The sequence below is a fragment of the Asparagus officinalis genome, chromosome 4 (assembly GCF_001876935.1).
Source record: "Asparagus officinalis chromosome 4, Aspof.V1, whole genome shotgun sequence".
NCBI classification, from domain to species: Eukaryota; Viridiplantae; Streptophyta; class Magnoliopsida; order Asparagales; family Asparagaceae; genus Asparagus; species Asparagus officinalis.
The window spans coordinates 37795218-37810028 of NC_033797.1; the positions used below are offsets into that span (position 1 = coordinate 37795218).

General features: G+C 34.3%; 1 protein-coding gene across 2 annotated transcripts in view; it reads left to right on the forward strand.

The window, feature by feature from the left end:
• The window catches only part of LOC109837209 (endoplasmic reticulum metallopeptidase 1), a 59671-nt gene that overhangs the window by 24621 nt on the left and 20239 nt on the right, over positions 1-14811 (forward strand). For both annotated transcript variants that reach the window (XM_020405348.1, XM_020405349.1), the window contains 7 exons: positions 5-93; positions 2435-2574; positions 2678-2840; positions 2956-3091; positions 5119-5215; positions 5669-5798; positions 7906-7965. In XM_020405348.1, coding sequence (XP_020260937.1) covers positions 5-93; positions 2435-2574; positions 2678-2840; positions 2956-3091; positions 5119-5215; positions 5669-5798; positions 7906-7965 — 815 coding nt within the window. The remainder of the gene's footprint in view (positions 1-4; positions 94-2434; positions 2575-2677; positions 2841-2955; positions 3092-5118; positions 5216-5668; positions 5799-7905; positions 7966-14811) is intronic.

Below are 14811 nucleotides of genomic sequence, written 5' to 3' on the forward strand. Positions count from 1 at the left end.
GTAGATTTGGTCGTCCAATCAGGGCCTGGGTCTTGGCCTTCCTATGTCTATGTTCAATCTGCAAAGTATCCCATGGCAAATAGTGCAGCACAGGTCCATACTTCTTTACAAACTCAGCAATAAAGTTTTAATTGTTTCATAAGCTGGTGGTTGCTGTCCATTTTTTATTCAGTTAGATTAATATTCTTTTTCCATGCTAGTTTCTCACAAAAGCACAAACTTGAAATACATTCACATTTATATGTATACAACATGAAAGGGGGGAGAGAGAGACAAAGAGAGAGAGAGAGAGAGAGAGAGAGAGAGGTAGGAAGGTATCTTTACACTTGAACTTGTGTTTCTGATTGTGAGCCATATTTACTTATTACTAAATTTATTCAAAATGTTTTGAGATCAAGAGTAATATTTTAAAAAGCAGTCTGCACCTGCCTAGTGCTAGATAATACTTAGGCTGCATGCTTAATTCTTGGGAGCGCCTAGGTGAGCATGGGCCGTTGATTAGGACTTACCACATCAAAAAGGAGTTTATTATTCATGTGAGCATAATAACGGGTGAAGAGAATGGGTCATGTTAAAATGGAATAGACAAGAACTCAATCCAAGTTCATCTGAGATAAAATGGCTAGGATAGGATTTTGAATCTTTGAAAAAAGAGATCCTCTCTCGATGCTAAAAAAATGCTTATGTCTGCTTAGGCACCCACCTAGCAACTATGCCCAACACATAGAAGCACCTAGTGGTTTGTAAAACATTGGTCAAGAGAATTTTTATGGTTTGTAGAATTTTGGGCCTGAATCTGGATCTCTATATAATAAATGCTATCTGATAATGACTCTATTTTAAATGTCGGCCATCGTTGTTCAAAGCCACGATGTTCTTATTATATTTAGGTCGATGCTAGGGATATGTTCAAGATTGATCTGACAGTCCGCTTCAAAACTTTGTGAAGTACAGTAGTTGTATTATTTTCCTCTATTTGGTGATTTATTCTTTGGATTTATGCTTATAAGTCAAAACTATACATGTCTTATTCTTGTTGAATTAAATTTGTTGCTTAACTCGAGTACTCCTTTTACACATTCACATATAGATTAATTATTTATTACATAGATGCCATGTAACTAAATTATATTGTCTGAATATACACACGCGCACGTGCACACACAATATGTACGTCTTCATATGTTATGATGTCTGTATTTCATGTTTCACTATGTTGGCTGACACTTGCTATCTAACATGTGAGCTGCCTCGACCGCCAAAATATTAGATTTTTTACAACCTAGAATATTAAATATTATTATAACTAGTCCTTACTTATAGCATCTGGAATGCTATACCAATTGAAGCTTTTTTCATTTTGAGTAAAGATCACTTGAACCGTTTTTTGAGCTATGTAAACTGATAATACTGCTGTGGGTATTGTTGTATTCTGAAGGCTTTCCATGATCGACTGCATAAACATGCAATAGTTTGCTAGGTGAATCAGAACAGGTTGGAGAACCTGCTTATGTGATTTCCTTAATTGACCAAGTTTCAATCTTCAAGCCTAATATTTTCAAATATCTCACTTTAGATATGCAAGTGAAAATTAAATGGTGATATTATCTTTTCTTTATTTTTATTCAAGATACCTTATATGTGAAAATTCACATGATTAAGTTACAAATTTTTAAGACTACCTTCAAAGAAGAAACAAAGAAAAGGAAACTAGCCCTTGACTTTGATATGATCCCCCTAGTAAATTGTATAAATTACTAAAATATTCAAAAAAGTGCATAATATGAGATAGTATTTTCAAATACAAAATCCTATTTCTCTTCATTAATTTTCTGCCACTTTAGCAGCATGTTGCTCTTTTTTTTCATTCATTGTAGGTATAAGGTATATGATAACTTTTATGCTTCTTGTAGTTTGTAAGTATTGCCATGGTTCCATGTGTCCATTGATTCAAAGATTCTAATGACTATCTACTAAGATGGGACAGAAGTAAACTAGTATATAAGTAAAAGTTGTATAAAAAAATAGCTGTCCGTTTGCCCCAAAGCAACGTGAGGTATGCCCTTAGCCCAAATTTTCCATCCTTCCTATCATAATAGAAAAAGATATGAATGCTATTTGACATGATGCTTTCGGTTGTCTTTGGTACAAAACAACAAAGCCATCATCCCAAAATTTTGGTGTCGGCAACATGAATCCTAATCTTCCATTCATTTCTACTAAAGGTCATCTCCTCTGTAAAGTTGATTATTATCATATCCTTCTTAATTGCTTTTTACCAAGTTGCTTTTTACCAAGTTCTTTTTGGTCTACCTCTAGTCCAACATTTGGCTATTTTTGGTGAATGATATAATATCCATTGTTGGAGAACCCTTAGTAAGCATTCCTTTCTCCATGGATAGTTGGTGACTTGTTACTTCATCAATATATGCAGGATGTGTTTGGCATTATACCTGGAGATACAGATTACAGAATTTTTGCTGAAGATCATGGGAACATTCCAGGATTGGATATTATTTTTCTTCTGGGTGGTTATTACTATCACACCTCTTACGATACAATGGAAAGGCTATTGTATGCATTGAAATACTGTCATAAAGTTACTTTCTGTATCAGTTAGTGGTGCAGTCCAATTGTTGTTTCTGAAGTTCAATATTTTCTAATGTGTATATACCAGGCCTGGAAGCATTCAAGCGCGTGGTGAAAATATGATTAGCTTGATTAAGGCATTTGCAGGCTCTCCAGTTCTTCTGAGTGCTGAACAAAGATCTATTGAAGCATTAAAAAACAAAGATAAGGATGATCGGCCAATCTATTTCGACTACCTATCCTTGTTTATGGTATGTCATGATCATCATCTGATTATATATTGCAATTTTCTTGGTTCGCAGTTTATCTAGTTCTCTGTTTATGAAGATTATGTGTTTCAAGTATTCTCTGATTTGTGTTTATCAGATATTCTATTCAAGGAAGGTAGCCCTGGTAGTTCACAGTATGCCAGCCATCATATTTTTTCTCATGCCGCTCTTTCTTTCTTACCCAAATATAACAGCAAAGTTATGGTTAGCGAACTTTTTAAAGTTGATGAAAGGTATGCTTATATTTTATTAACCTAACATGAAACACCTCTGGATATGTTCTTATTTTATAATGTGTCTGCTCACATATTTCTATTTAACATTACTTTAGGTTTCTTTCGACAACTATATTCATTGTTGTCTTCATGTGATTCCTAACTACTCTTGTCTATAGACACAGTGGTTAGTTAAATTGTCTTAATGCCTAGTGTTCTTTTTTTATTATTATAGAATGCCTTGTGGTGAATGCTAGTAAGTTAGCTAGCCTCTATAATTCATTGTCTGAGAAACACATTAGGGGCAGGATACAGAGATGATAACTTTGAATTTCTTCTTTTCTCTTTTCCACTTTGGACAACTCTGATTGAAAAATCATTTTTAACAAGATCGCAAAATAGAGTACTAAGACTCTCAACATTGCATATCCTCTTTTTCACTGTGCATAATTCTGATCTTTGGAATCAGGTCTTCTGATTTTCCTTCGATGTATCCTTAGCTTTCTCTATGACAAATGCACGTCCAGACTCCAAATGATTTATAACACTAACCTCATGTTTTGATGTTCATCCCTAGAATTCACAAATTTCAGAGGAAAGGCATATGAAAAGACACCAGAAGTGTTGTGAGCCATCTGCTAGGGTTTCAATTTTCTATTTATTTTTCTAAAAGGTGAAGGCAAGGAATTCTCTAGGTTTCTCTTGTTTCCGTAGAAGAAAGGATTGAGATGATCAACTAGGTGTTGATTCTGATACCATGAAGTTTGGGTATCATCTTGGGCATGATGTTTCACTAAGACCGTAAGACGTAGAACTGAGAAAGGAACTAACCACATTTTACTTCACTCCGGTTTTGTTACTATAACTCTTAATACATATATTTTTTCTGATATAACATTATAGTCAATTGTAGATTTACAAATAACCGTAATATTCACATAAACCTCTATATATTATAATCAGCGAAAAGTAGGTTATTTATGAAAAACTATGGTAGATGATGCAATATAGCCACGAGTAGATGTAGAGTTCTTCAGGGTCAGATTTTCCACAGATGGGCAAATGGAAAGCTTTTTAAATGCAGTAATATAACATGGGTTTTATTGGTAGACCGTTTCTTTAAAAAGCATCAAAACTATTTTTTACTTTTTTTTCTTGAGTTATGATGACCTTTTCCAAATTCTTCAGCCTCTTTTGAAGGTAAAGATGGGTCATATAGAAAATACTCAGTCATACCTATGAGTCATTAGGCAAACATTAACAGCAACTTGTTCCCCCATGGGACAACAGAAGGAGCTTGAGGAGGAAAGCTGTCTGCATTTTTTAGCCAAGAGAGTTCCTTTACTTTGTCTGTGCATGGCATAACCATGGTTGATATAGCTCTTGTCCTCAGCAAGTTCTCAAGTTCTGAGATATGTCATTCACCTCTTGCGATTCGTTTCCGCTAATGGTTAGAAGTGCATCTTCAATACCTTTGACAATAGTTAAACTTGTTTTAGTTAAACATCTCTAACTTGGGGAAGGCATATTGTTTTACTTGGCGATTACAATTTAATTGGTATCACGTATCCTAATTTCACTTTTATTTCCAATACAGACTTTTTTTCTGATTTGACTTTTATTATATGTATTTTTATAGATAATTCTCTTTCCGGCTTGTTTGCTGGATAAACCAGTGACCTGATAGATGAAAAGTCCAAACTGTGCACTCCAACCCAAAAATATCAAAACTTTGTTCTGCCAGTCAGAAAGAACAGAAAAGACCTACCACTTTTTCAGACAATTAAGAAGTGTTTATCCATTTTTCCTCTTCCCTTCAAAACTGAACATCTGAGGAGGAAATGGAATTTGTACAATTTCAGATATGATATTTATTAGCTGATGCCAGAGTTCATTACCAAACCACGATTCATGCTGTTTTTAGTCTCCTACATTGTGATTTAGTCATTCATAGTCATATTTAAGTCGAGATATATTTGGATTCTTTTTCTTATGAGTCTTTGTGTATCTAAAATTGTGCTCTTATCTTCTGAATTTCTCTTCAGGAATGTTATTCCAGTCTATTGGCATTCTCCTTGGAATCATTATTCCAGTTGTTTTTGCAGTAGTAAGATTGCTTTTCTCAAGCAATGCAATGGGTTGGTATGATTAAACCTTCCTCAGATGTATTTCCACTTGTTTAAAATTACTGTCATTGAAAGTAAACCTGTTAAGAGTTAGTGGTGTAGAACCTAGAAAATTTTTGGGAAAGTTTTGTTCCATAACTAGTTCATTAGTTGTTTTCTTTCTCATGCTTTATCTATATAAACTTTCCTTGATAATTTTTTAATTGATAACTATGCTTATGTACAACAATTGACAAACATGCATATGTGCTGCTGTAGTGAAAGTTACACTTCTCTCTATAAAATTAACTTAGAACATAAAATCAATTAATCAGTTTTTGTGCCACATGCTGCTGTCCTCAAGGGTGTCAGTTTCTTTTCCTGCCATAAGTTTTATCTTTTTCATGTTGTTTTTCTAGAAAAATGTTTGTCTTCAGTTTTATATCATAGGCTTTATGCTCTCATTATTGAATTTTTGAAATGATTGCAGGTTTGCTTATCCGTACTTGGCATTCTCCATGTTTGTCCCTAGTGCATTAATTGGTCTGCTGATGCCAAGAGCATTATGGGGATCCTTTCCAATCTCTCAAGATGTGTCATCTAGCAAAGTGTCAAAAGAGGTATTATGTTTAATCCATTGTTGTCACAGGTTATCTGAGGTGACTGGGCAACTGGAAGGCCTTGGAGCCTGGTGCCTAATTAAGCAACAGGCAGTTTTTCATTGAGTCCTTTCCGCAGTGAAGAGCCAGTTGCAGCGTAGAAGGCTCTTAGAAGCCTTTAGCAAAATCTTATTACAAGCTCTCAACGCCATGTGAATCCTCTATATGTGCAATTTTCCTAACAATTTTATGACATTTTTATATGGAAACCATAATCTAAAACTGGCTTCTGATTCCTTTCTCAACTCCTTTACAAGATTACAACTGAATAAAAAGAGCTAACTCAGTTTGAAGAGCAAATAGGCACCTCTAGTTTTTCAATCACGTAAATATAGATATGGTGCCTAGAATTAGTACACAGTTAGTTGCTGGTTAACTTGCATTTCTCTTTTTCCTAATTTGTTATCTGTTATTAATGTTGATTCAACTTATGTTTTACTTATCACCAGACCTACTATTGTGCATATAGTACTTCTACATTTCACTTTAATCCCCTTCTGCCTACCCCATATCCCCTTCAAGGCTGCAACCTGCTCCTCCTAGGAACAAAAATTATTAGAAAATGGAAGCAAAGAAAAATTACTTCTCAAACAGACATGAACGAAATAAAAGAATATTAATGAGAACCAATGTTACATTAAACACTGAGCGCTTCTAGGCGTCGGACTTGGCGCCCAACGCTTAGTCGCCTAGGCGGGCGCCTAAGCGGTTTTTGGGCGTTTTTTTTCTTTCTTCATTTAAGTGGTGGTCGGTGGTCGATGAGGTTTTGCCCAAGGTCGGAGGATGTAGTGGAGGTGTTCATATTTGGAGGTTAATGGAGTTTGGAGGATGTGTATGTTACGACACATAAAATCACAATCAAGGCCTACAAGGTGCAATCCACGTAAGCAGACAATGCTCACCTAAACGTTCGTAATATCTAGGTGGGCAGCCTAAATACCGTCTAGGCGCTAGGCGCTAGTTAGGCGGCCTAGGTACCGCCTAGGCCTAGGCGTACGTCTAAACGGACTAGCTAGGCGCTAGGCGCTAGTTAGGCGGCCTAGGTACCGCCTAGGCCTAGGCGTACGTCTAAACGGACTAGGCGGAGGTTTTTTAAAACAGTGATGAGAACCACAAGCAAGTGATGAAGGTGTACTTGTCCACCATGAAGTCTTCTTAGTTTGTTAATCAAAATTGAGATATTAAGACATTTAGTCTCCCTGTTCTGAACAAGGTTTATATTGTATGCATTGTTTATGTGAGAAATGGTTTCTCTAAAATGTATGTCTTTATGTGTGTGTTGCTATATGGGTTCTAGTGGTTGTCAAAGCTTCTGGAGACTGATTTGTTATGGTAAAATTTGCATGACATAGATATTTTTTTTATATTCTTAATTGTGGTCCTGGATTTGGATTTGACATGCGGACATCATTACTAGTTGGACGAGGGCAATTGATAATTTTTTCGCTTATGGGCATGCAGAGATGAGTCTGTGGCAGTTTTGATATTGAGCGTTGTTGTTGCTTTTCCTCCTTGTTACCTTTTGACTAGTGAGAAGGGAAATCAAATGTCTGACCTTCGGTCTTCTTTTCTCATTCTAATTAAGGGAACATTACAAGGCTCCTGTGATGTTGATCATATCAAATTTCGCTGCATCAATTTTGCACTTCATTACGTATTTTCGTGCAGCCTCTTCATTTTCGTCGGGGATGCTGTTTCTCTTTGGTTGGTGGCTCTTTATTGCATGCTTGCATGTATGTGTAGGTGTGGTGGGTGAGTGGTTGGCGGTTGTTATCACAAACAATCTACAAGTCTCATCGAAATATGGTGAATCTTAGAATGGTTTAGTATTCTAGTATCAGTGCTTCCTCTCAAGTACTACAAAGATATTATCGTTGGCATAGTTAGCTTTGTGGTTTCTTATTCTCACACATCCTTCCTAGCTTGAAGCATTTTATACTACTTTGGTGTCATTCCCTAGTTTAGCTATATTGCTTCCGCCAGTTTGTCTCTCACATGAGAAATTAAAAGTGTTACCTACCTTTAGCAGCAGATTCGATTCTTACTTATGGTTTCTCTGGTTTTACAGGTGTTATCTGATGAAGCTTGTTTTTGGGGGGCTTTTGGATTATATGCTCTTACGACTTTGGTAAGTACTTCTTGTTGTTCTTTTACTTCGACATCTTGTTGTGTATGACTTCCATTATGATTAGCAGGATCTTAATTTTTACTGGCAGTTACAAACGTACACACACACATGCCACACCAATCCTCTCTCAAAAGAGACTAAATTTCCACACTCAAGATTAGAAAAGTTTTTTTTTGTCTTGACAATAAGAACCATCAAGTCCCTAATAATCAAGATCAAGAATATTTGGCACTTGGGACTAGAAGAAGCATGGGTCATTAACTTCATTCATGATTGCTTCGAACTTCTCCCAAATGAACCTAACAATTTCATTGTATTTCAATCTTCCTAAGATTCTGAAATTATTAATATTAGTAAAAGCTATACAAATGGATGCCTATTCTTCTTTGTGTAAACAAGCTCATAACTAGTTATTGCATAGCTAGGCTCCTAGAAAAATAAAATAAAATAAGTAATTCAAAGAGATAACTATAAGTGGTAGAAATTTAGTCAAACAGTATAAATCTACAATCTGCATGTGCTGTGCTTTATTCTATTGCCAACATTGCATGTCCCAAGCTAGGATAAAGGAGGAGTGTTGTGTTAGGTAGCTGTTAGCCAGCGTAAAACATTATCGGATCCACATGATATGAATCCTATAGAATATTTATTGGGGCGTCCCACTGTGACTCGTTGCATCGATGCTACCACTGTGCAATGATAAGTAAGAAAGGGTGGTTTGTTAAGGCATTCCCCAGAAACATGTTACATCGATGCAACCTCAGTGTAATGACAAATAAGCAAGGGTGTTCTAGGACATTACAATCCTCTAATAGGTTGCCATGTAGTGTTAGGCATAGACTAGATCGTCATAAGAGAGGGCATGATAGGAGATTTTTACAGAAAAATAAAATTAAGTTAGCTACTTGGAATATAGGTATACTTACCAGAAAGACAATAGAATTAGTAGATATCATGCTTAGAAGAAAGATTAATATAATTTGTTTGTAGGAGACTAAATGGATAGGTGAAAATTTTATAGAAATTGAAAAGACGGGATATAAGCTTTGGTACACAGAAAAGAAAAGAATAGAAACGGAGTGGGAGTAATTGTAGATAACACAATAAAAGATAGTGTTGTAGATGTTAAAAGAGTTGGAGATAGAATAATACTACTAAAACTTATTTTGTCAGTAGAGGTTATTAATATTGTTAGTGCTTACGCTTCACAAGTAGGGTTGCCCAAGAATACTAAAATAGATTTTTGGGATAACTTAGATTAATTGATTTAAGGAATTTCATTAGGAAAGATTGTTTATGGGGGAGACCTTAATGGGCATGTTGGCAAAGATAATAATGGATATGAGAGAATACATTGAGGGTTTGGGTATATAATTAAGAACGATCTGGGAAAATCAATTTTGGAGTTTGCAACATCATATGATTTGATAATAGAAAATACACAATTTAGAAAAAGGGATGAATACTTAATAACCTTTAAAAGAGGATGTAATAGTAGTCAAAAGACTTTTTCTTACCGGAAGGATGGATAGGTTCACATGTACAGATTGTAAAATTATACCCGGTGAGTTTAAGTATACAACATATGTCGATGGTATTAGACTTTTCTATTAAAAAGTGGAGTAGAAAAACTAATATGAATAAAAAATTAAGAACTAAATGGTGGAATTTAAAATGAGAGGACTTAATACTTTTTAAAAATAAGATGGTGAAAAAAATATTTTGAATGTAGATAATGAGACTAATATTATGTGGAATAGTATGTCCTCTTGTGTTAAGAAGGTGGCTAAGGATATTCTAGGAGGATCTAAGGGTTGTAGGTTAGATAGTAAAGAGAGTTGGTGGTGGAATGAAGATGTACAAAAAACGATTAGGGAGAAGTAACATCATATAAAAATTGACAAAAGTGTAGGAGCAAGGAAAACTTTGAGAAATAAAAGTTAGTAAGAAAGACAAAAAAAAAAGCTCATGAAAATTTCTATAAGAAGTTAGAATCTAAGAATGGAGAAAAAGATATATATAAGTTTTCTAAGATGAGAGAATGCGAAAGTAGGGATTTAGTAATATTAGGTGTATTAAGAGTGAAGATCAAAGAGTTCTAGTAACCGACGAGGAAATTAAGGAGAGGTAGAGAAGCTATTTTCATAAATTATATAATGATAACCAAATAGGTGAGCAACATAGAGAATTTGACCATATAGTGAATGATAGAAACTATAAATATTGTCAGAAAATTAGGATTAGTGATTTCAAAGATGCTCTAAAGAAAATAAAAAGTAAAATTGTGGGATCAAATAATATCCTTATTGAAGTTTAAAAATATCTTGGAGATGTAGGATTAGGATGGTTGACCAAATTATTCAATAAGATTATTGAGATAAAGAGAATGGCTAATAAGTAGAGGATTAGTACGTTGGTATCAATATACAAAAATAAAGAAGATATATAAAATTGTTCAAACTATCCTGGTATCAAACTCGTAAGTCATATTATGAAATTTTGGGAGAGGGTAATTGAGCAAAGACTAAGAAAATAGATGAGTGTATCTGAAAATCAATTCAATTTTATGTCCAGGAGGTCAACTATGGAACTATACATATTTCGAGATCGCTGATGGAGAAATATAGAGAAAAAATAAAGGATCAACATATGGTTCCCATTGACCTAGAAAAAACTTATGATGGAGTGTCTAGTGAGATAAGGTGGTGGGTTTTAGAAAAGAGACGTATCTAGTAATATATTGATGTGATTAAAGATATGTATGATAAAATAATAACTAAAATAAGAAGAGATTAAGTCATTTTCTATTATTATAGGTTTACATTGAGGGTCAGCCTTAAGTCCTTATCTTTTTACTTTAGTTATGAGCTAACTTACTGGGCATATTCAGGATGAAGTGCCATGTTGTATGTTATTTGCTAATGATATATTATTAGTTAACGAGACTAAAACAGTTATAATTTCTAAAGTCAAAAAGTGGAGACAAGCTCTTAAAACTAAAAGTTTTAGAAATAATAAAACAAAAATATTATACATGGAATGTATTTAAAGTAAAACAAGAAGGAGAAAAGAGCTTATAGTTCATATTGATAGCCAAGAAATATCTAAAAGCAATCAATTTTGCTATTTGGGATCAACCATTCGGCATGATGGTGAGATTGAGGATGATGTTGTCAGTTGAATTAAATTAGGATGGTTAAAATGAAGTGCTTCAAGAGTATTGTGAGATCGTAGAATACCTGTTAGACTTAAGGGAAAATTCTATAGGATAATTATAAGACCAACAATGTTTTATTTATCAGAATGTTGGGCAATTAAAAAATATATACAGAAAATGAGTATAGTAGAAATGAAAATGTTGAGATGATCTTGTGGGTATACACTAAAAGATAGGATAAGAAATGAGTGCATCTGAAGTAAATTAGAGGTTGCTTCTATAGAGGATAAAATGAGAGAATCGATTAAGGTGGTATGGTCATGTACAACGTAGATCTCTTAGTGCATCGGTTAGGAAAAATGATAATATTATAGTTAATGGAGCAAAGAGATCTAGAGGTAGACCTAGATGCACTAGGTTGAAAGTAGTTAAGTATTTGTTTATGGTTATAGCTTAACAGAGGAGATGACCCATACTAGAACGGAATGGATGAATAGGATTCATTGACCAACCCCAAACACTTGTGATAAATGCTTTATCGTTGTTATAGTGTAGGCATGGAGTTTGAAAAAGTTAGTACTTAGTCTGTCAACCTGGTGGATGGGCAACTAATTAGCAAGTTTAAGTGGTAGCTATCCAAGCTATATACTGGAGCGGCTTTGATTTTTGCTATAGAAAAATTCAAATCATGACAAACAAAAATGATCAAATTAAGTGAATGAACATAAAAGTTGATTATGGAGTACTTAAAAGGGATACTCTTACACCTTGTTTGGTACATGGAATGAAATAAAAGAATGGAATGGAAAAAGTGTGGGAATGGAAAAAGTGTGGGAATGGAATGCTCATTCTCATTCTCACGTTTGGGTGCGATTAGTGAATGAAGTGAGAATGACAATCTTTTTTTATTTTTGGTATGAATAACTAATAAGCAATCAAGATACTATCTCAAAGTTTTGATTTCCAAGTGGGAATGTCCATCCCCTAGCATCTCATTGGGAATGCTTATCCCCACGTTAAATGACAATTAATGATAAGTGAGAATAGACATTCTATCTTCTAAAATGATGGTGTTTGGTATATATGAATGAAAAGTGGGAATGAACATTTTATTCTCACTCATTCACACGTATCAAACGAGGTGTTATGTCAAGAGTGTCACCGACATTGTTAGGTCAAATCTGATATGATTTTCAATATTGCAAGTTGCAAATTTACTTGAAATTGGTAGAGGTTCGGTTTTTTCTTTTTAATGTAAGTTTGCTCCCCTTTGTACCCTTTTACTGAAATGTCTGCATGATAATTTAAAGAGAACTCGCTAAGTGAGTAGGAATAGCGTGTTTTCTCCTACAACCCTAATCTCCAACGTGACACCACACATAGCAAAACTATAAGAAGTGATTACAAAAATGTCTTCTTCTAGCAGATTCGAGAAAAAACAAGATTTATTAACTCTTTTGTTCTTGAAAAAACATGATTCACTCAAAATTTTCCTGATAAGCCCTTTCTTTGTAAAAACCTTTTTCATTTGAATCATAATTGCCTTCTCCGTGTGTAAAAAAAATAACAAATTCTTGATTTCTTGAATTGAATTTTTTGAATGATAGGATTTGATAATGCTAGTGATGTTAATGAACTGAATATTTGTTTCTTAAATTTTTAAGTTATTGAATTGATTTGTGAAACTTCATTATGTTTATGTGATCTATTTATGTATTTCCTTATTAAGATTTCATTTAGAAAACATGCATCTATTGTCTCATGTGATATACGATATTTACTAAACATCTATGATATGTTCGTGACACATGCCATTTGTCAAGGTAAAAAAGCAAAAGTTTTATTATAGATGCATCATCTCTTTAAATAGAGGAAATAAAACTTGTACAATGGAGCTTAGGGTACAAGTTAAAGAAAGTTATTAAATAAGAAATGTTATAAATAATTATCCAGCTATTCTAACACTCCCTCTCAAGCTACAGCGTATGTACTATATATGCCCAACTTGTTACATATAAGAACAAGATAACTAGATGAATGAACATTGATGAAGCAACCCTTAGGCATATGAAGAACCCGAATAAAGCTATATAGAGATCATAAGAAATCCTTGCTTTTGTAATCAGGAGTAGACACACAAATTAGTAGTAGGAGGCTCTCCTATATTAGGAGACTCAATATTGGAATCAAGTCTTATAAATCCATATCGAGGCCAGAAGAAATCCTAGACGAGTTAGCTTGTAGAAACCCTAGGCAGATCAGTCAGTAAAAATCTTGGGCTGGTCAGCCGGTAGAAACAACAAGGGAAAACTATCAATTAATTTGTCGCTCGATCTTGATTTCAGCGTCCTTTGACGAGAAATATAATAACATCAAGGCATCTTGCTCACAATAAGATAACAACCTCCAGATTATTTAATCAAAGAAAGCCTGAATATTGAAGCCAATTGCTATGAGGGTACTGTTCACAATGAACACTACCCGTAGGTTACTATTTACTATGAAGAGTACCCAATGAACAGGAACTGTTTTCTTTTTTGAGGCTAGGTCTTTTTGAGGTTAGGGTTTTTGGTATTGGAGACTAATGATGTAGAAGCCAAAGATATTGTCGAAGCAAAAGATATTGTCGAAGCCAATGTCGAAACCGCCAAGAGGAAGGCGGAGATAAAGTTTGCAGCCCCTCAGCGGCCCCGAGGTCAAGGAAGAAGAAGGTGGTCTCTCTTGAATCAATAAGATGGCTCAATACTATGTTGCACGGATACGGGTGCTGATATGACAAAATTGTAAGAGGTAGGATACGGGGACATGACAATATACATACTTATCAAAATTAATAATCTATATGAGATCGATTTTGTTTTTATTCACATGTTATGAGAACTAAATTCTTTATATCATTTTTAAGTTTCTTTTATTGAGTAGATTATAAATTGAAAAACCACTCGTTTTTTAACTTGATATTCAAATGATGCTTTGAAATCATATGTATGAATTAGGTGTCGGCTACAAGAAACCTGTCCTGAGTCCAACAAGTTGCATTAATCTGAGGTGAAGTGTAAAATATACGTCCAAGGAGTGCAGTACAAGTTTTTAAACTAAAACATATGTTATATAATTCAGTACATGTCTGAATAAATGTATGTATATATTGAAGAAGTGTTTGGTGTATCAAACACGGACATGGATAAGGGAAGTGTCAAACACGGATATGGGCGTCTAGATGAAGTGTTTAGGTAACCTAGCTTTGACACTATGTCAAGGAAAAGAAATCAAGATAAGTTTATTATAGATGTCTCACCTCTTTATATAGAGGAAAGGAAACTTAGGGTACAAGGTAAAAAAAATTGCTAAACAAGAAATACAATAAATAACTACATAGCTATTCTAACACAATTCAACATGGAAAGCTCCCATCCTAATGGCTGACATTTAGAGCACTGTGGCAGAGACTGGCAAGATGTCTACCTTTACCTGTTATCATGCACTTATGTGTCTATAATTCCAAAGATTCTTTCCTTTTTTACAATTATAACTACATAGCTATTCTAACACAATTCAACATGGAAAGCTCCCATCCTAATGGCTGACATTTAGAGCACTGTGGCAGAGACTGGCAAGATGTCTACCTTTACCTGTTATCATGCACTTATGTGTCTATAATTCCAAAGATTCTTTCCTTTTTTACAATT